Source organism: Pleurodeles waltl, chromosome 2_2, assembly GCF_031143425.1.
Source record: "Pleurodeles waltl isolate 20211129_DDA chromosome 2_2, aPleWal1.hap1.20221129, whole genome shotgun sequence".
Lineage (NCBI taxonomy): Eukaryota > Metazoa > Chordata > Amphibia > Caudata > Salamandridae > Pleurodeles > Pleurodeles waltl.
Window position 1 is genome coordinate 873,527,855 of NC_090439.1, and position 19,445 is coordinate 873,547,299.

The 19,445-nt window shown below is 48.0% G+C and overlaps 1 protein-coding gene across 3 annotated transcripts in view; it reads left to right on the forward strand.

The window, feature by feature from the left end:
* Positions 1–19,445, forward strand: part of VPS13B (vacuolar protein sorting 13 homolog B) — a 2,423,697-nt gene that overhangs the window by 392,867 nt on the left and 2,011,385 nt on the right. For all 3 annotated transcript variants that reach the window (XM_069220546.1, XM_069220545.1, XM_069220547.1), the window contains exons 11-12: positions 241–378; positions 1,954–2,041. In XM_069220546.1, the coding sequence (XP_069076647.1) occupies positions 241–378; positions 1,954–2,041 (226 nt within the window). The remainder of the gene's footprint in view (positions 1–240; positions 379–1,953; positions 2,042–19,445) is intronic.

A 19,445-nucleotide genomic window follows, 5' to 3' on the forward strand; every position in this document is an offset into this window, starting at 1 on the left:
AGGTGTGTGGTAATCTGTTTCTAATATTGGTGTCTGACAACGGCGGACATGTCGATTAAATAGCTGAAGCGGTGGAGGAAGTGACGTGGCATTCGCGTGGGATGGCGAAATTCTACTGGCCTGTCTGTTCCAATGCACAGACGACAGTCCGGAAACTGGCCAGGGTACATATTAGATCTTGCAGAGAAAATTGTATATTTTCCTCGATTATATTGTTATTTTTTCATTTGCTTCTTGCAGGAGGCGTGTTTTTTCTTCTGCGGTGAACAACTAAGCAGCAAAGGAATGACATACTTGACAAATTCGCTGTTTGATTACAGAAGCCCAGAAAATAATGGCATCCGTGCAGAATTTATCTTGGATGCTGCCCACCACAAGGTGAGAGAACCATTTTTACTCCAAAATGCGTTTTAATCAGTATAAACATGCTTGGTCCCTGACAACCTATGCATTCGAGTCAGTACTGATTCTTTAAGTTGGTCGTGGGATGTTATTTTTCTCATTTGAGAAAGCTGTAAGTATTCGTCCCCTCAGCATCTAAACCCAGTAGCTTAGATGTTAGGCTCCCCCTTTTGAGAGTACACATTGTCATCTGCAGTTCAGCTTATGTCCGCAATGACTAAAGAGTGTGACGTACATTCTCTATAGAATTGTTCTGTAGTAAGTCAACATTATGTGCACAGTTAGTAAATTAGGATGCTCTCTCTTCTTTCCTTGTTTAGCTCATTGCGCTGTCGGCGTTCACCGCTCTGTGACTTAACCTGGCTTTGCAAGCTCATCCTTTTGTACAGGCAAAGCTAGCTTCACCAGTGGATGTGTCCCCTTGTAGTTTAAATGCACATTCTGTATGCCTATCCTCAGATAGGTTCGCTTAGGATCTTTTTACAAATCTACAGAATCATGTGCAAGCAAGCAGTTTTATGTCAGCTTTTTGCATATCCATCCCTTTGCCTACAGCGAATGACTAAAGTGGGGTTTATGACAAAACTAAATCTGCTCCACTTTCTCGCTCGTATCTGTTCACACACATTCCAGCATCTTTGACACTAGTTCACCGTGTGCACTGCATATCGAGGTGTCCTAAGGGTTACATTTCTCTCTCTCTCTCTCAAAGCTGAAGCGTTTCTGGTTGTGGTATAATCAGAAACACGAAGACAGAGATTGAGTGCAACCGATTGGACATGTATGAGTTTATCGTTTAAAAATAGATTACAGAAATTAGAATGTGGCAAGGAATTGGAGTGATGGGAACATTTAGTTGGAACAATAAGCCTTGTATGGTTGTGTTTTTACATATTTAAATTACACCTGTTTAGAAATTGAGGAAAGGGGAGGCAGTGATTCTCCCACATTTATATTTATTGTCAGAAGCACAGCCAGGCAGATGTCGGGTAAGAACCTCAGCCTCTGGAGCAGATCCCCTCCCTAAAGGCTACCATTCTTTAATAGTTTGTTTATTTCACAAAAAAATGAAGTTTGTGATTATAGGGAAAATTCAGTTATTCGTGGCAATTAAGAAAATTAATGTAATCCTCAAACATAAAAAATATATATACAGACACAAGCAGATACTAATGTGCCAAAATAGAGATTTTACAGAAATAGATCTTTTTTTCTTGAAATTAGTTGTGAGCGCCCATATCACCGAGGTCAGCAGGAGCATCTATGTACCCAATTAAAAGTAATCATTAACGAAAGACGATTGCTGCAGTGGTCAACATGTCCACTCGAATTATGGATGTGCTTTTGTGTGGCGCGCAATAGAAGTTGCATTACTTATCTGGCAAGGTGAGGTCTGTGGATAACCCCTGTTCTTTTGTTGTGGTAAGCAGTTGCGTGCTTTGACCCACACATCCCAAAAGGCGCGAGTCTGTGATAGCTGCCTATCACCTTGTAATCTCAAGCTTGTAGCCTTCTCCAACTCATGTTCTGTTTGCCTCCCTTTGTTTGCAGGAGACCTACACCGAGATAGCCGGAATGCAAAGGTTTGGGGCGTTCTACATGGATTACCTGTACACAATGGAAAACACCAGTGGCAAAGGTACTCGTTGCATTGGCTCGTGTTTGCCCACCCTTGACTAGCAGAAAAAGAGACTTCCTTTCAAGCACTTCGTCTGCGGTTGGCTGCCCCCTGCTTTACCTTTTGAATTGCCTTTTTGGCGCGACTGGAAGGGGTGACTCTGGGCCAGCATTAAACGAACTAATTTGCCCAAGCATGAATTAAGCGGCATTTGTGCTACCCTATAATCTAACGTTAAATAGCGCTCTGTTTTCGTGCTTTCCTAGCCTCCACTCGTGGGTTGAGTTAGCATGGCATTTTTCTGTTGCTGATAGCGTTATACCAACTTAGTTTTTCCGTATAAATAAAACGTAATTTTTCATTGTAATTGCTGCTTAAATAGTGTTCGTCTCATACTTCTGATAGGTTCTAGTTTTTATACTTTAATCAGTATCGAAGCTAGGTCTCCCGCTCGCGTATCATTTGTCTTTACAGTCCCTTTTAGTCAGATCGTTGTGTAGCATTGCATTGTTCTATATCTGACAGTACTACGCGAACATACCCGTCCAAGTATAAATGAATCGGTGCTTCCCGTTCATTATCATTGCTTGTGTTCTATATGCGGTAGGAGTGCGGGCTTCCTGGCTGTTTGCTGCTCTCCTGTAGTCCGATAACACTTCATACCACCCTTTCTGCCAAAGAAGGTGACCATGCACTTCATGTACCCTGGACGGGGCATCTCTGGTATCTGAGCATTAAAGAAGCAATGACTCCCGTCTGATTACAAGCCAAGAAGCGCCCCTCTGTAATCAGTGCTCACAGGGGCCTTTGTCTGTTTCTTCTCCTCTTGTGTGATAAAGGGGAAGCAGGGGAGCTCATCTCCCGATACACAGCCTGGGAGTATTTTGTTCCTCATCTTCTTTTGTTTTAGAACATTCCATGTTGCTTATTCCATGTTTGTCCTCATCATGATTTATGAAATAAGCTGTAAAAGAGTCAATTTGCTTCGAGTTTTTACGTGGCAGACGATTGAGCAACTATTTATGTACCATTTTACTTGAAGGATTTACGTTGTATGTGCGTCGTCCTTTTTATTGAGCTCTTAAACTCCAGTGGTAGTTTTACGGTTGTCTCTAGATGACTAGCATAAATAACCTTTTTTTATTTATATATTTACCATTGTGTTTTGTTGAGCATCAGCATATTTTTGCTAAAAGGTTATGTTGCAATGTTGCAACTGTAGGCTCATATTGAAATATATAAAAACGTGATGGGTGGAAGGCTTGAAATAACCTCAGCCCTTGGTAATTTGCTCAGGGCCGCTTGCCAGTCCATCGTTATTTTGCACACCATACCACCCTAGTTTAGAGCGCTCCCACCTTATGCAAATCAGTCTTAACTGTGCTCAGATGGGAACACAGCAGCCCAAACTGCCAGGCCACGACCTTCCTGAACTGGCTCATCAGTCAGGAATAGCTTGGTTTTCAGAGTACTTACCAGTGGCTGAGATTAATTCAAGCATTCCATCCAGCACTTTAAAAAAATATATACTTTAGTGTGTCATCTTAAGTGGGATGGGTATGCCTAGACTTGGGCCCCGTGCACACTGTCACTGGAACCAGCAGTAACTGGCTGATGAGCCATAACTAGGTTGTAATGGTCCTGGGTTGCTTGTGTTCTCATTTAGGGAGGACCTAGCCTGGCAGTTGGGCTGGAATGTTCCCATTGGAGCATGGCCACAACTGATTTGCATACGGCAGGATGCAAACTGAGATGGCATGGTGTGCACAATAACAATGGACTGGGATGCAGACCAAGTAATTATGAGTGACTGAGATTAATTCAAGCATTTAATCCATCACTTGTATACTTTAGTGCAGTCTGCTACGTGATTCAACAAGATTGTGTCTACCATTAAGAGGTTGACAGTTTCTAGCATTTGTGCAACCAATAAAAAAACCTCCTTCAGTTAAGCCACTTACTATTAGACTCTACTCACTGGAAGAGGGTTCAAAGATTATTTGCACCTGACAGTATATAGCTGTTTGCCAAAGAGAGGAGTATAATATTGTATCTATTATTTTATCTCTGGTGACCTGCCAATACACTTACTATTAAATTACTGCTGTGTTCACTTTTCATATTTAATCGGCCATATTTGAGGCAATAAAAGAACAACTATTCCAACCAGCCAAATAGATGTCTTCACAGAAGAGAGCTGGTGTTGGGGGACGGGTGGGATGACGTAGTCAGTCATGATGACATTAGGATTGACAGTGGCCCTCCTGTTCTGGCAACAGCCTCCTTGGTGCAGTTGTACCTTTCCTTTTTTCACCTGGTCTCTGTTGCTGCAGTTCGGGTTCACCAGTGTCTGGTTATATATCAGGAGAGGAGAGGTAGTGCATCACATCAAGAGAGGAGAGAGAGGTGGGATTGAAAGAGGTATGCAGAATGGTAGATCTGCATCTGAATATAAAAACTGATTCTTTAATTTTAGTCTGATTTTTACTGATCTCCTATCTCTCCCCATCCTCTTGTATTTATACCCTGTCTGCCCTTTGGTAGAGGTGTTGCTAAAGGGAACAGGGATGTACGGAGGAAAGGTTCAGAACGGAGGGTCAGTTTGTAAAGCAAGGAGCACTCATTCCCCTTGTAGGTCCCCTGATAGTTCAGTTGGTACACCATATGACAGAACTTGAAAAGGTCCTAGAACACAAGGTGAGATCCCAGTGGTGGGTGACTGAGATCCAGGTTTCTGTGTAGAAATGCATGGCGATTAGACTTCCTGAAGAAACACCCAGTTTGGTTTTATTTTGATTATGAAAATGAGGAAAGAGATAAGGGAATTAGAGGGGTAGCCATAAATTAATGTTACTTCACTTCTGGGCTTGATCACCAGAGGATAGATAGACATTAGCCAAACACTCAAAGTGAGCAGTAATAGAGGACCCACGTTTAGGACAATACGTTCACATACATATAAGTAATGATTTGACCACTTCACCTGTTCAAAGTTTAGGAAAACCACATAAACTCAAAGATGTAAATTTTATAAACCAGACTGGTAGTTGGAAGTCCAGTAAAAGCCCAGAATCTAAGAGGAGAGAGGAACGGGTGGGGTAGTCCTCAGGGTTAGTTAAAGACAGGAGGAACTATACCTACACTGCACTTTAAAATCTGTATCCTAATCTCCTCTGACTAGACATCTGGGAAGAAGGAGGATGGAAACTAACAGTCAGCTATGCCACATAGCACGCTACAGTAAGTCAGCATACCACCTGACATCTTGGCACATGCAATTACAGCTGGAGTTTACCCACTGGCCTCCTTAAAGGGAGACATATCAGAGCTGTCCTGCTTTTATCTCTTAAGTCTCACAAGCTGCATGAGGAAGGCATTTTACAACACAAAACCTAGTGTTGCCCTTCAACATTCTGAACTTTTGTGGGCCAAGCTGTACTGGATGATGAGCTACAAAGGGAATGAAGTGTCTGTGGAACAATGAATTGTACATCAAAAGGAGAAAGAGAAGGAGACCAAGGCAGCAAGGGTGTGGGGTCTCTACTATCTTTAAACTCAAACACTTGTGATTGAATGTTTGCAAATACTATTTTCTGTGATGGCTGGTCTAGTTATTGGGAGAAAACCAACAAATGTAGGGGTGGAATGGGAATGCATGGAATAACCCGAGCCACTGGTTATTACTTGCTCCGCATTCCATTCCATCAATTTTAATAGAAGGAGCAACAGTGAGGTTGTGTGGAGAACCCTTGAGGTGGAAGTTTTTACTGAAGACATGGAGATGCCATTCGGAGTTTGCTGGTTGTGTTGAAGTGTCAGGAACAGATCTGCCTCAGTGTGGTTCCAGACTCCATCCATTTTTTCTGTTGTCAAGGAAGATCCCATTACTAGTGTGTCAAAGGCAGCAAACCAGTCAAATGAAATGAATGTTGGATGACCCGTCATCGAATGAGGCAAGAAGATCTCGTGTGTTATCAGCTAACGCAGTTCTTATGCGCCTGCAATGTCTAAAGCCATACAATGCATCTTCGAAGATGTTGAGGCTTTCCACAGGTTTTCCAGCGGGCTTGTAGCATTGCCTCTCAGCATCTTTACTTGGAAACATGTAAACATTAGTTGGAAAAAATCCCTTGGGACAGCCATTGGTTTCTTAACTAAATGAGGCTTACTATATCATGTTTAAGGCCACTGATGTACCCAGAAGTGAGATACTCCCTAACTCTGTGATATCCCACTCATGAGTACTGAATACTGAAACTGGTTCAGGAATGCTACTCTGTGCAGTTTAACTATTTCTTGAATCTGTCTGTTGCCTCTAGAAAATAGCACAGCAAGGCCTTCTACCCAGTTTCCACGTCTCCAAGATGCTTGGATGTGTTAACGGATTTCAGCATATTTCTTCAGTTCTGTAAGATCACTGGCCTTTGGTGGAATTTTACTGTGCTTCTTATAGTTATCAAGGTTTACGATTTCATTGCAGAACTGCTTTCTCCATCCCTCTAAAGTTGCCATCCCTGTTTCAGTTCCCCACTGTAGGTGGTAAGAGGGACAATAGACCATCATTGTCTTTGATTGCGGTACCAAATGTTTGAAGCCCTTTGTTTATTTATTTTGCCCTCTTTTTGTGATCGCTAGTAACGGAATATTTAAATGAACTGCGACAATCGGTATAACTTTTGCCGTCATTACTAAGCATAGCAGTTTGAAAATGGAGCAAGCCTGCCCAGTGCAGTGAAACCCAGCCTGCGGTGTTCCCTTTAATGTAGTACCTCTGTGTAAGTCATGGGCCCATTGTGACTTCAGCACCATGCCATGTACTTGTTGCAGAGCTCACACGCAGTAGTTGCAGTGTTAGCCTAAACATCTAGGAAGATAAGTGTGTGATTCTTAGTGGATGCTTTCAGCCTTGGTTCCCCGCAAATAGCTATACAATGCCTTGCACCCTGCGAATAAAGCAGGCACATAGAGAGGAATTTTAGATTTCCTGAAACCGTCACAATTTATTGGCCTCGTGGTTCATTTGAATGCCTGCACATTTATGACACCAAACTTAGTAAGAAGTCGAGTTTCAGGCTGCTTCTGTTTTGTGACTGTTAGTTATAATTCACAGATAGAGATAACAGGACGGTGTCGGTAAAATGGTCAGCGAGTGAGTGTGACTTGGAGAACCTGCCTCCAAGTTTGGATCTTTTCGTGATTTGATCTGTCTTGGATAAGAAGTGATTCATAAGGTTTTATGGTCAAAATGCAGTATGTTTATCTGTTTGCTGGCAGAGCGGCACGCTTGAGAAAAGGGTCTTGTAAATACGTGAAAAGGTGACGATAGTTTCCTGTCTCCGGAGTTTGGGTTTCCTGATAAGCATCTTTTGCCAGTTAATTAGTTATCTGTCCCTAACCTCCCACATACCAGGGGCATTAAAAGAAAACGGGAAAGTGTTGGAAAGAAAATCTTAACGCTGACAGCATGGCTAAGGGGCGGGTCAAATCCAGTTTAAAATTGTTGAAAAATTAAACTGTTCAAAATAATCTTAAATCACAGTCCATGTAAATGTCCACTTGTAATTTAAACTGCTGGCGGCCCTGGCCGAGTTCACGGCTCGGCGTGCTGACAGGGCTCCCGAGGTTTGAAGTGTGTGGAGATGGCACTTTAATTAAGGGGGCGGCTACCTGTATGTGTATGTGAACGATCTTTATCTGCCCCTCTCCGACGTTTCCTGGAGCACACGATTACAACTGAACGGTATTAACCTTAGTAGGCTCGTGTCAGCACAATAGCTGACACAGGAACAGTGCTGTCATAAAACAATTTTTAAAAAAATGAAATGGCAGATTCTTTGTCCACACAGGTGCACGTAACCACCCCTCAGACCTGCTGGCATGCAAAATTGACGCTAGACAAGTACATTGGAAGGGAGCAAATGAGCCGGAGAACGCACACAACTGAGTACTGCACGTTATAATCATATTGATCAAGAGTGAGAAACTGATTGTGCTACATGTGGAAAAACTGTTTGCAGGGCATCCTCAAATCGCCCTTACATATGATTTTCTCTAAGACCTTGCTTGAGAATGGTAGAGGGAAAAGGGATCTGTAGTTGGAGAACGTTAAGGAGTCCGCAGGAAGTTTCTTCAGCAGTGGGAGGAAAGTTGTGAGTTTCCTAGTGCCTGGCAAGGTTGTGGATGAGATGGAGGTATTCAGAATGGGTGTGAGCATGGTGTTGATTGGTTACAGTCTTCTGGAATGGGTGTGGTGAGTGCAGAGGTCCGATTGGGGGGTCCCCCTGAGTGGGTGAACTTTATGGTGGTGGCGGTTTCTCCGGAGTGATGACGGACCATGTGGTTAGCATTGGTGCTATGGATAAAATCCTAGCACACAAGCTACAACCTCATGTGAAGCATCCCTGCTATTCTGGCAAAATTTAGAGAGCACTCCAGAATGCCACATGAGGCGGCTTATTCAAATTATTTTTTATAACTCTTTTTTATTGGTTTTTCCCATAACAACACAATTGGTGGTGGGAGGCGACCATCAAAGGACATCAATGCTGACAGCTTCAAGTACATCATATTGCCACATTAATATGGGACAGTCAGTAACCTCATAGTATTGACACAAAAACTCTTCCGGGGTCCCTCCCCACCAAATGTATTAATTGATACCCCTGCAATGTTATCATTTCTGTTCTTCGTCTCCCCCTCCCATGCCCACTGCTCTCCTCACTCGGAGTCCCACATCGTCGTCCTGAAAGTCTCTCTATTTGGAACAGACCTTATCAAACTTCTTGGGGCACCCTCTCGAGGCTTATTTAAGTTCTTATGTGCAGAACCTCAACATAGTCAACCTGTGGCACAACTAAAGACCAAATATTAACAAGTGAGGCTGCCAGTGAAGTAACAGCTAATTCAGAGACAGGCTTGGATGGTGAGCCACAAACCTGCAGTAGTGTGATAACATGAGAAGAAGCTGTAGCATTCATATAATTCAAAAAACGATTGTAATCATTGTAGAGATGTACTTAATCAACAATATAAGCAAACCTGTAGGCTTTTCACAACTCTTGTTAGTGAAGGGATTATAGTGGAGACAGAAGATGTACACTGTTCATAAGATAGAGTTCTTGCCATTGCCACTGTCGATTAAGCATTTGTGTGATAAGATCAACCCATGTGCTACAGCTGGATTCAGTGGAAATGATTTGCGACTGGTCAGCTAGAATTTTCAGATAGCTAGAGAGGGATATCACCCACAGAAAATCTATTTCCAAACCCTTCCCCAGAAATAAGAGGGGAGGGGGTTAACCTGGATGGAAGCCAGGACAAAAAGCTCTATTTTATAATTGGTCTCTCATGCACACAATTGTGCATGCTTCATCATAAAGTCCTTGCCTGGAATGCTAATCATTACCAGCGAGCTCAACCTCACTTTTGGAGGGGGCACATATTGGTACTGAGTGTTTTTGGGATCAGGGAAAAATAATATTCCCTGAAGATAACCTTGTAACACTTACGTTTGCGAGATCTCAGGCAATATTAAATTCGAGTTGGATGTACTGGAAGTCATTTGTGACTCCTACCTCCATAGGTCAATATGTTTTAGCCTTTTTGTACAGTGATTTAATTAGAGTGTGCATCATATCACAAGCACCAACCTAGAGGGGCAAAGTAACAACTGTAGTATTGCTCCATGTTTTTTCAGCTATTTATATTACCTATTTCTACAGAAAAGAGGACCTGGTAAATTGCCACGTTGACAGACACAACAAATTCCAGAGATGATGTAAACTACAATAGTGTGTATAGGAAAGCGTGCATGTGTTTGGAATGAGTCTCGTCCCATAGTGTGGACAACATTTAGACAACGTGTTGGGATCAGTGTGGTCCTGACGAAAGCAGGATGTCTCATAGGGCGTAGCTTAACCGACTTAAATATGTTTAACTGTGGATGTATGAGTAATTAAATACCCCCAGCGCATTCAGATCTGTTTTTAGTATTGCCTGAGATACCTTAACAGTAAATGTTTACAAGGCCATTTTAAAATGTTCCTGATCTCAAAAAAATATTCCTACCAACAAGTGCTTCCCTCCAAGTGGAGTTGAGCCCTCCCGGAATGATTAGAGTGCCGACTGAGGACTTGATTATGAAGTATGCCACACAACTGTGTGGGTGAGGGTCCTTTTATTAAATCAAGGTTTTGACCTGGCTTTCACCCAGGTTGACCTCCTTTTTTTTGGGGGGGGAGGCCAGGGGGAGGGGGCGTTGAAACTGGGCTATACAAAATATATTTTCTGTGGGTGACCCTTTAACCCCTTCTGTGCCGCGGACGTAGTGGTTACGTCCTGCGGCACAGTGCTGCTGTGCCGAGGACGTAACCACTACGTCCTCGGCACACAGCCCAGAGGGAGCGCTCTCGCTCCCTCTGTGGGGTTCCCCCCCACCCCCCCAAGTCAGGGATGGAAGGGGAAGCCCTTCCCCTCCCACCCCGACCCCCCCCCAACCCCCCCTGTGACGTCAGCGCGCGAGCGCGCGCTGATTAGTCACAGGGTCTCCCCCATCGCGCTGGAAGCAGAGCTTCCAGCGCGATTGAAAAATAAATGCTTTTGCATTTCTTTTTCAATCCCATGGGGGAGGCCCCGAGAGGCTTCAAAGGGAAGGAAATGTATTTCCTTCCCTTTGAAGTCTCTCACAGGTTTCAAAAGCCGGATTGCTTGCAATCCGGCTTTTGAAACCCCACTAGACACCAGGGATTTTTTTTTTTTTCTTGAAATTGGCAAAAGGGAGCGACCCCTTGGGCAAGGGTCGCTCCCAGGGGGGCATTTTTTTAGGAAGGCCTTTTCTGCCCCCCCTGGGGGCAGATTGGCCTATTATTAGGCCGATCTGCCCCCAGGGGGGGCAGAAACCTCTAGGCACCAGGGACCATTTTTTTTTTTTTTTGTGATGAATTCTTTTTTTTTAGGTGGGGAGCGATCCCTTAGGCAAGGGTCGCTCCCCTACGGGGCAATATATATTTAGGCCATTTCTGCCCCCCTTGGGGGCAGATTGGCCTATTTTGATAAGGCCAATCTGCCCCCAAGGGGGGCAGAAACCATTAGACACCAGGGAGTTTGTTTTTGCGCGCGAATGTCACGCAACAAAGCGACCCCTTTGGCAAGGGTCGCTCCCAGGGGGGCAAATTGTATTTAGACCATTTCTGCCCCCCGGGGGCAGATTGGCCAATTTTAGGTCAATCTGCCCCCAAGGGGGCAGAAACCACAAGGCACTTTTTGGGAAGGCCTTTTCTGCCCCCCCTGGGGGCAGATCGGCCTATTATTAGGCCGATCTGCCCCCAGGGATGGAAGAAACCTCTAGGCGCCAGGGCAAATTTTTTTTTTGTGTTTTTTTTTTTTGTTCTTTTTTTTTTTTTAGAGATGGGGAGCGACCCATCAGGCAAGGGTCGCTCCCCTGGGGGGCAAATTGTATTTAGACCATTTCTGCCCCCCGGGGGCAGATTGGCCAATTTTAGGTCAATCTGCCCCCAAGGGGGCAGAAACCACAAGGCACCGGGGATTTGTTTTTTGGCGCCAATGTCACGCAGGGGGAGCGACCCCGTAGGCAAGGGTCGCTCCCGGGGGGGGGGTGTGGGGGTTGGGGGGGCAAATTTATTTTAGGCCATTTCTGCCCCCCCGGGGGACAGAACACTCTAGGCGCCAGGGCAATTTTTTTTTGTGTTTTTTTTTTTTGTTGTTTCTTTTTTTAGAGATGGGGAGCGACCCATCAGGCAAGGGTCGCTCCCCTGGGGGGGCAAATTGTATTTAGACCATTTCTGCCCCCCTGGGGGCAGATTGGCCAATTTTAGGTCAATCTGCCCCCTAGGGGGCAGAAACCACTAGGCACCGGGGATTTGTTTTTTGGCGCCAATGTCACGCAGGGGGAGCGACCCCGTAGGCAAGGGTCGCTCCGGGGGGGGGGGGGGTGTGGGGGTTGGGGGGGCAAATTTATTTTAGGCCATTTCTGCCCCCCCGGGGGACAGATCGGCCTATTATTAGGCCGAACTGCCCCCGGGGGGGGGGCAGAACACTCTAGGCGCCAGGGCAATTTTTTTTTTTGTGGTTTTTTTTTTTGTTGTTTCTTTTTTTAGAGATGGGGAGCGACCCATCAGGCAAGGGTCGCTCCCCTGGGGGGGCAAATTGTATTTAGACCATTTCTGCCCCCCTGGGGGCAGATTGGCCAATTTTGGGTCAATCTGCCCCCAAGGGGGCAGAAACCACAAGGCACCGGGGATTTGTTTTTTGGCGCCAATGTCACGCAGGGGGAGCGACCCCGTAGGCAAGGGTCGCTCCCGGGGGGGGGGGTGTGGGGGTTGGGGGGGCAAATTTATTTTAGGCCATTTCTGCCCCCCCGGGGGACAGATCGGCCTATTTTTAGGCCGAACTGCCCCCGGGGGGGGGGGCAGAACACTCTAGGCACCAGGGCAATTTTTTTTTTGTGTTTTTTTTTTTTGTTGTTTCTTTTTTTAGAGATGGGGAGCGACCCATCAGGCAAGGGTCGCTCCCCTGGGGGGGCAAATTGTATTTAGACCATTTCTGCCCCCCTGGGGGCAGATTGGCCAATTTTAGGTCAATCTGCCCCCTAGGGGGGAGAAACCACTAGGCACCGGGGATTTGTTTTTTGGCGCCAATGTCACGCAGGGGGAGCGACCCCGTAGGCAAGGGTCGCTCCCGGGGGGGGGGGGGTGGAGGTTGGGGGGGCAAATTTATTTTAGGCCATTTCTGCCCCCCCGGGGGACAGATCGGCCTATTATTAGGCCGAAACTGCCCCCGGGGGGGGGGCAGAACACTCTAGGCGCCAGGGCAATTTTTTTTTTGTGTTTTTTTTTTTTGTTGTTTCTTTTTTTAGAGATGGGGAGCGACCCATCAGGCAAGGGTCGCTCCCCTGGGGGGGCAAATTGTATTTAGACCATTTCTGCCCCCCTGGGGGCAGATTGGCCAATTTTAGGTCAATCTGCCCCCAAGGGGGCAGAAACCACTAGGCACCGGGGATTTGTTTTTTGGCGCCAATGTCACGCAGGGGGAGCGACCCCGTAGGCAAGGGTCGCTCCCGGGGGGGCGGTGGGGGTTGGGGGGCAAATTTATTTTAGGCCATTTCTGCCCCCCCGGGGGACAGATCGGCCTATTATTAGGCCGAACTGCCCCCGGGGGGGGGCAGAACACTCTAGGCGCCAGGGCAATTTTTTTTTTGTGTTTTTTTTTTTTTGTTGTTTCTTTTTTTAGAGATGGGGAGCGACCCATCAGGCACAAGGGTCGCTCCCCTGGGGGGGCAAATTGTATTTAGACCATTTTCTGCCCCCCTGGGGGCAGATTGGCCAATTTTAGGTCAATCTGCCCCAAGGGGGCAGAAACCACTAGGCACCGGGGATTTTGTTTTTTTGGCGCCAATGTCACGCAGGGGGAGCGACCCCGTAGGCAAGGGTCGCTCCCGGGGGGGGCGGTGGGGGTTGGGGGGCAAATTTATTTTAGGCCATTTCTGCCCCCCCGGGGGACAGATCGGCCTATTATTAGGCCGAACTGCCCCCGGGGGGGGGGCAGAACACTCTAGGCGCCAGGGCAATTTTTTTTTTGTGTTTTTTTTTTTTGTTGTTTCTTTTTTTAGAGATGGGGAGCGACCCATCAGGCAAGGGTCGCTCCCCTGGGAGGGCAATTTGTATTTAGACCATTTCTGCCCCCCTGGGGGCAGATTGGCCAATTTTAGGTCAATCTGCCCCCAATGGGGCAGAAACCACTAGGCACGGGATTTGTTTTTTAGCGCCAATGTCACGCAGGGGGAGCGACCCCGTAGGCAAGGGTCGCTCCCCCGGGGGGGGGGGTGTTACATTTATTTTAGGCCATTTCTGCCCCCCCGGGGGGACAGATCGGCCTATTTTTAGGCCGAACTGCCCCCGGGGGGGGGGGGGGGGAGAGCACTCTAGGCGCCAGGGCAATTTTTTTTTTTGTGTTTTTTTTTTGTTGTTTCTTTTTTTAGAGATGGGGAGCGACCCATCAGGCAAGGGTCGGCTCCCCTGGGGGGGGCAAATTGTATTTAGACCATTTCTGCCCCCCTGGGGGCAGATTGGCCAATTTTAGGTCAATCTGCCCCCTAGAGGGCAGAAACCACTAGGCACCGGGGATTTGTTTTTTGACGCCAATGTCACGCAGGGGGAGCGACCCCGTAGGCAAGGGTCGCTCCCGGGGGGGGGGTGGAGGTTGGGGGGGCAAATTTATTTTAGGCCATTTCTGCCCCCCCAGGGGGACAGATCGGCCCTATTATTAGGCCGAACTGCCCCCGGGGGGGGGGGCAGAACACTCTAGGCACCAGGGCAATTTTTTTTTTGTGTTTTTTTTTTTTTTGTTGTTCTTTTTTTAGAGATGGGGAGCGACCCATCAGGCAAGGGTCGCTCCCCTGGGGGGGGCAAATTGTATTTAGACCATTTCTGCCCCCCTGGGGGCAGATTGGCCAATTTTAGGTCAATCTGCCCCCAAGGGGGCAGAAACCACTAGGCACCGGGGATTTGTTTTTTTGGCGCCAATGTCACGCAGGGGGGAGCGACCCCCGTAGGCAAGGGTCGCTCCCGGGGCGGGGGGGTGGGGGTTGGGGGGGCAAATTTATTTTAGGCCATTTCTGCCCCCCCCGGGGGGACAGATCGGCCTATTATTAGGCCGAACTGCCCCCGGGGGGGGGGCAGAACACTCTAGGCGCCAGGGCAATTTTTTTTTTGTGTTTTTTTTTTTTTGTTGTTTCTTTTTTTTAGAGATGGGGAGCGACCCATCAGGCAAGGGTCGCTCCCCTGGGGGGCAATTTGTATTTAGACCATTTCTGCCCCCCTGGGGGCAGATTGGCCAATTTTAGGTCAATCTGCCCCCAAGGGGGCAGAAACCACTAGGCACCGGGGATTTGTTTTTTAGCGCCAATGTCACGCAGGGGGGAGCGACCCCGTAGGCAAGGGTCGCTCCCGGGGGGGGTGGGTGGGGGTTGGGGGGGCAAATTTATTTTAGGCCATTTCTGCCCCCCCCGGGGGACAGATCGGCCTATTATTAGGCCGAACTGCCCCCCCGGGGGGGGGCAGAACACTCTAGGCACCAGGGCAATTTTTTTTTTGTGTGTTTTTTTTTTTTTGTTGTTTCTTTTTTTAGAGATGGGGAGCGACCCATCAGGCAAGGGTCGCTCCCCTGGGGGGGCAAATTGTATTTAGACCATTTCTGCCCCCCTGGGGGCAGATTGGCCAATTTTAGGTCAATCTGCCCCCAAGGGGGCAGAAACCACTAGGCACCGGGGGATTTGTTTTTTGGCGCCAATGTCACGCAGGGGGAGCGACCCCGTAGGCAAGGGTCGCTCCGGGGGGGGGGATGGGGGTTGGGGGGGGCAAATTTATTTTAGGCCATTTCTGCCCCCCCGGGGGACAGATCGGCCTATTATTAGGCCGAACTGCCCCCGGGGGGGGGGGGGGGGGGGCAGAACACTCTAGGCACCAGGGCAAATTTTTTTTTGTGTGTTTTTTTTGTTGTTGTTTCTTTTTTTAGAGATGGGGGAGCGACCCATCAGGCAAGGGTCGCTCCCCTGGGGGGGGGCAAATTGTATTTAGACCATTTCTGCCCCCCTGGGGGCAGATTGGCCAATTTTAGGTTAATCTGCCCCCAAGGGGGCAGAAACCACTAGGCACCGGGGATTTGTTTTTTGGCGCCAATGTCACGCAGGGTGAGCGACCCCGTAGGCAAGGGTCGCTCCCCGGGGGGGGGGATGGGGGTTGGGGGGGGCAAATTTATTTTAGGGCCATTTCTGCCCCCCCCGGGGGACAGATCGGCCTATTATTAGGCCGAACTGCCCCTGGGGGGGGGGGGCAGAACACTCTAGGCACCAGGGCAATTTTTTTTTTTGTGTTTTTTTTTTTTTTGTTGTTTCTTTTTTTAGAGATGGGGAGCGACCCATCAGGCAAGGGGTCGCTCCCCTGGGGGGGCAAATTGTATTTAGACCATTTCTGCCCCCCTGGGGTCAGATTGGCAAATTTTAGGTCAATCTGCCCCCAAGGGGGCAGAAACCACTAGGCACCGGGGATTTGTTTTTTTTGGCGCCAATGTCACGCAGGGGGGAGCGACCCCGTAGGCAAGGGTCGCTCCCGTGGGGGTGGTGGGGGTTGGGGGGGGCCAAATTTATTTTAGGGCCATTTCTGCCCCCCCGGGGGACAGATCAGCCTATTATTAGGCCGAACTGCCCCCGGGGGGGGGGGGGGGGGGCAGAAACCTCTAGGGCCGGCCAGGGGAATTTTTCTTTTTTTTCTTTGTTTTTTTTTTTTTAGAGATGGGGAGCGACCCATCAGGCAAAAGTCGCTCCCCTGGGGTGACAAATTTTATTTAGGCCATTTCTGCCCCCCTTGGGGGGCAGATTGGCTGAGTTTAGGTCAACCTGCCCCCAAGGGGGCAGAAACCACTAGGCACCGGGGATTTGTTTTTTGGTGCCAATGTCACGCAGGGGGGAGCGACCCCGTAGGCAAGGGTCGCTCCGGGGCGGGGGAGGGTGGGGGTTGGGGGGGCAAATTTATTTTAGGGCATTTCTGGCCCCCCACCCCCCCCCCCCCCCACCCCCCCCCCACCCCTGGGGCCGGCTGAGCTACAGGCCAAACACCACAGGTAGGCACCTTGCAAAAAAACACCTCTGTTTCTGTGAAAAAATATGTTGTGTCCACGTTGTGTTTTGGGCCATTTCCTTTTGTGGGCGCTAGGCCTACCCACAGAAGTGATGTACCATGTTATCGAGAGACTTAGGGGAACGCTGGGTGGAAGGAAATTTGTGGCTCCTCTCAGATTCCAGAACTTTCTGTCACCGAAATGAGAGGAAAAAGTGTTTTTTGGGCCAAATTTTGATGTTTGCAAAGGATTCTGGGTAACATAACCTGGTCAGAGCCCCGCAAGTCACCCCATCTTGGATTCCCCTGGGTTTCTAGTTTTCAAAAATGCACTGGTTTGCTAGGTTTCCTCAGGTGTCGGCTGAGCTACAGGCCCAAATCCACAGGTAGGCACTGCTTTTTATAAAAAAATGTGATGTGTCCACGTTGTGTTTTGGGCCCTTTCCTTTCGTGGGCGCTAGTCCTACCACACAAGTGAGGTATCATTTTTATTGGGAGACTTTGGGGGAACGCTGGGGTAGAAGGGAAATTTGTGGCTCCTCTCAGATTCCAGAACTTTCTGCCACAGAAATGTGAGTAACGTGTATTTTTAGCCAAATTTTGAGGTTTGCAAAGGATTCTGGGTAACAGAACCTGGTCCGAGCCCCGCAAGTCACCCCTCCTTGGATTCCCCTAGGTCTCTAGTTTTCAGAAATGCACAGGTTTGGTAGGTTTCCCTAGGTGCCGGCTGAGCTAGAGGCCAAATCTACAGTAGGCACTTCGCAAAAAACACCTCTGTTTTTTTTCCAAAATGTAGGGATGTGTCCACGTTGCGCTTTGGGGTTGTTTCCTGTCGCCGGCGCTAGGCCTACCCACGGCAAGTGAGGTATCATTTTTATCGGGAGACTTGGGGGGAACGCTGGGTGGAAGGAAATTTGTAGCTCCTCTCAGGTTCCAGAACTTTCTGCCACAGAAATTGTGAGGGACATGTGTTTTTTTAGCCAAATTTTGAGGTTTGCAAAGGATTCTGGTAACAGAACCTGGTCCGAGCCACACAAGTCACCCCTCCTTGGATTCCCCTAGGTCTCTAGTTTTCAGAAATGTACAGGTTTGGTAGGTTTCCCTAGGTGCCGGCTGAGCTAGAGGCCAAAATCTACAGGTAGTCACTTTGCTAAAAACAGCTCTGTTTTCTGTGATATGTCCACGTTGTGTTTTGGGGCATATCCTGTCGCGGGCGCTAGGCCTACCCACACAAGTGAGGTATCATTTTTATCGGGAGACGTGGGGGAACGCTGGGTGGAAGGAAATTTGTGGCTCCTCTCAGATTCCAGAACTTTCTGCCACAGAAATGTGAGGAACATGTTTTGTTTTTTAGCCAAATTTTGAGATTTGCAAAGGATTCTGGGTAACAGAACCTGGTCCGAGCCCCGCAAGTCACCCCTCCTTGGATTCCCCCTAGGTCTCTAGTTTTCAGAAATGCACAGGTTTGGTAGGTTTCCCTAGGTGGCGGCTGAGCTAGAGGCCAAAATCTACAGGTAGTCACTTTGCTAAAAACAGCTCTGTTTTCTGTGATATGTCCACGTTGTGTTTTGGGGCATATCCTGTCGCGGGCGCTAGGCCTACCCACACAAGTGAGGTATCATTTTTATCGGGAGACGTGGGGGAACGCTGGGTGGAAGGAAATTTGTGGCTCCTCTCAGATTCCAGAACTTTCTGCCACAGAAATGTGAGGAACATGTGTTTTTTTTAGCCAAATTTTGAGGTTTGCAAAGGATTCTGGGTAACAGAACCTGGTCCGAGCCCCGCAAGTCACCCCTCCTTGGATTCCCCTAGGTCTCTAGTTTTCAGAAATGCACAGGTTTGGTGGGTTTCCCTAGGTGGCGGCTGAGCTAGAGGCCAAAATCTACAGGTAGTCACTTTGCTAAAAACAGCTCTGTTTTCTGTGATATGTCCCACGTTGTGTTTTTGGGGCATATCCTGTCGCGGGCGCTAGGCCCTACCCACACAAGTGAGGTATCATTTTTATCGGGAGACGTGGGGGGAACGCTGGGGTGGAAGGAAATTTGTGGCTCCTCTCAGATTCCAGAACTTTCTGCCACAGAAATGTGAGGAACATGTGTTTTTTTAGCCAAATTTTGAGGTTTGCAAAGGATTCTGGGGTAACAGAACCTGGTCCGAGCCCCGCAAGTCACCCCTCCTTGGATTCCCCTAGGTCTCTAGTTTTCAGAAATGCACAGGTTTGGTAGGTTTCCCTAGGTGGCGGCTGAGCTAGAGGCCAAAATCTACAGGTAGTCACTTTGCTAAAAACAGCTCTGTTTTCTGTGATATGTCCACGTTGTGTTTTGGGGCATATCCTGTCGCGGGCGCTAGGCCTACCCACACAAGTGAGGTATCATTTTTATCGGGAGACGTGGGGGAACGCTGGGTGGAAGGAAATTTGTGGCTCCTCTCAGATTCCAGAACTTTCTGCCACAGAAATGTGAGGAACATGTGTTTTTTTAGCCAAATTTTGAGGTTTTGCAAAGGATTCTGGGTAAACAGAACCTGGTCCGAGCCCCGCAAGTCACCCCTCCTTGGATTCCCCTAGGTCTCTAGTTTTCAGAAATGCACAGGTTTGGTAGGTTTCCCTAGGTGGCGGCTGAGCTAGAGGCCAAAATCTACAGGTAGTCACTTTGCTAAAAACAGCTCTGTTTTCTATGATATGTCCACGTTGTGTTTTGGGGTATATCCTGTTGCGGGCGCTAGGCCTACCCACACAAGTGAGGTATCATTTTTATCGGGAGACGTGGGGGAACGCTGGGTGGAAGGAAATTTGT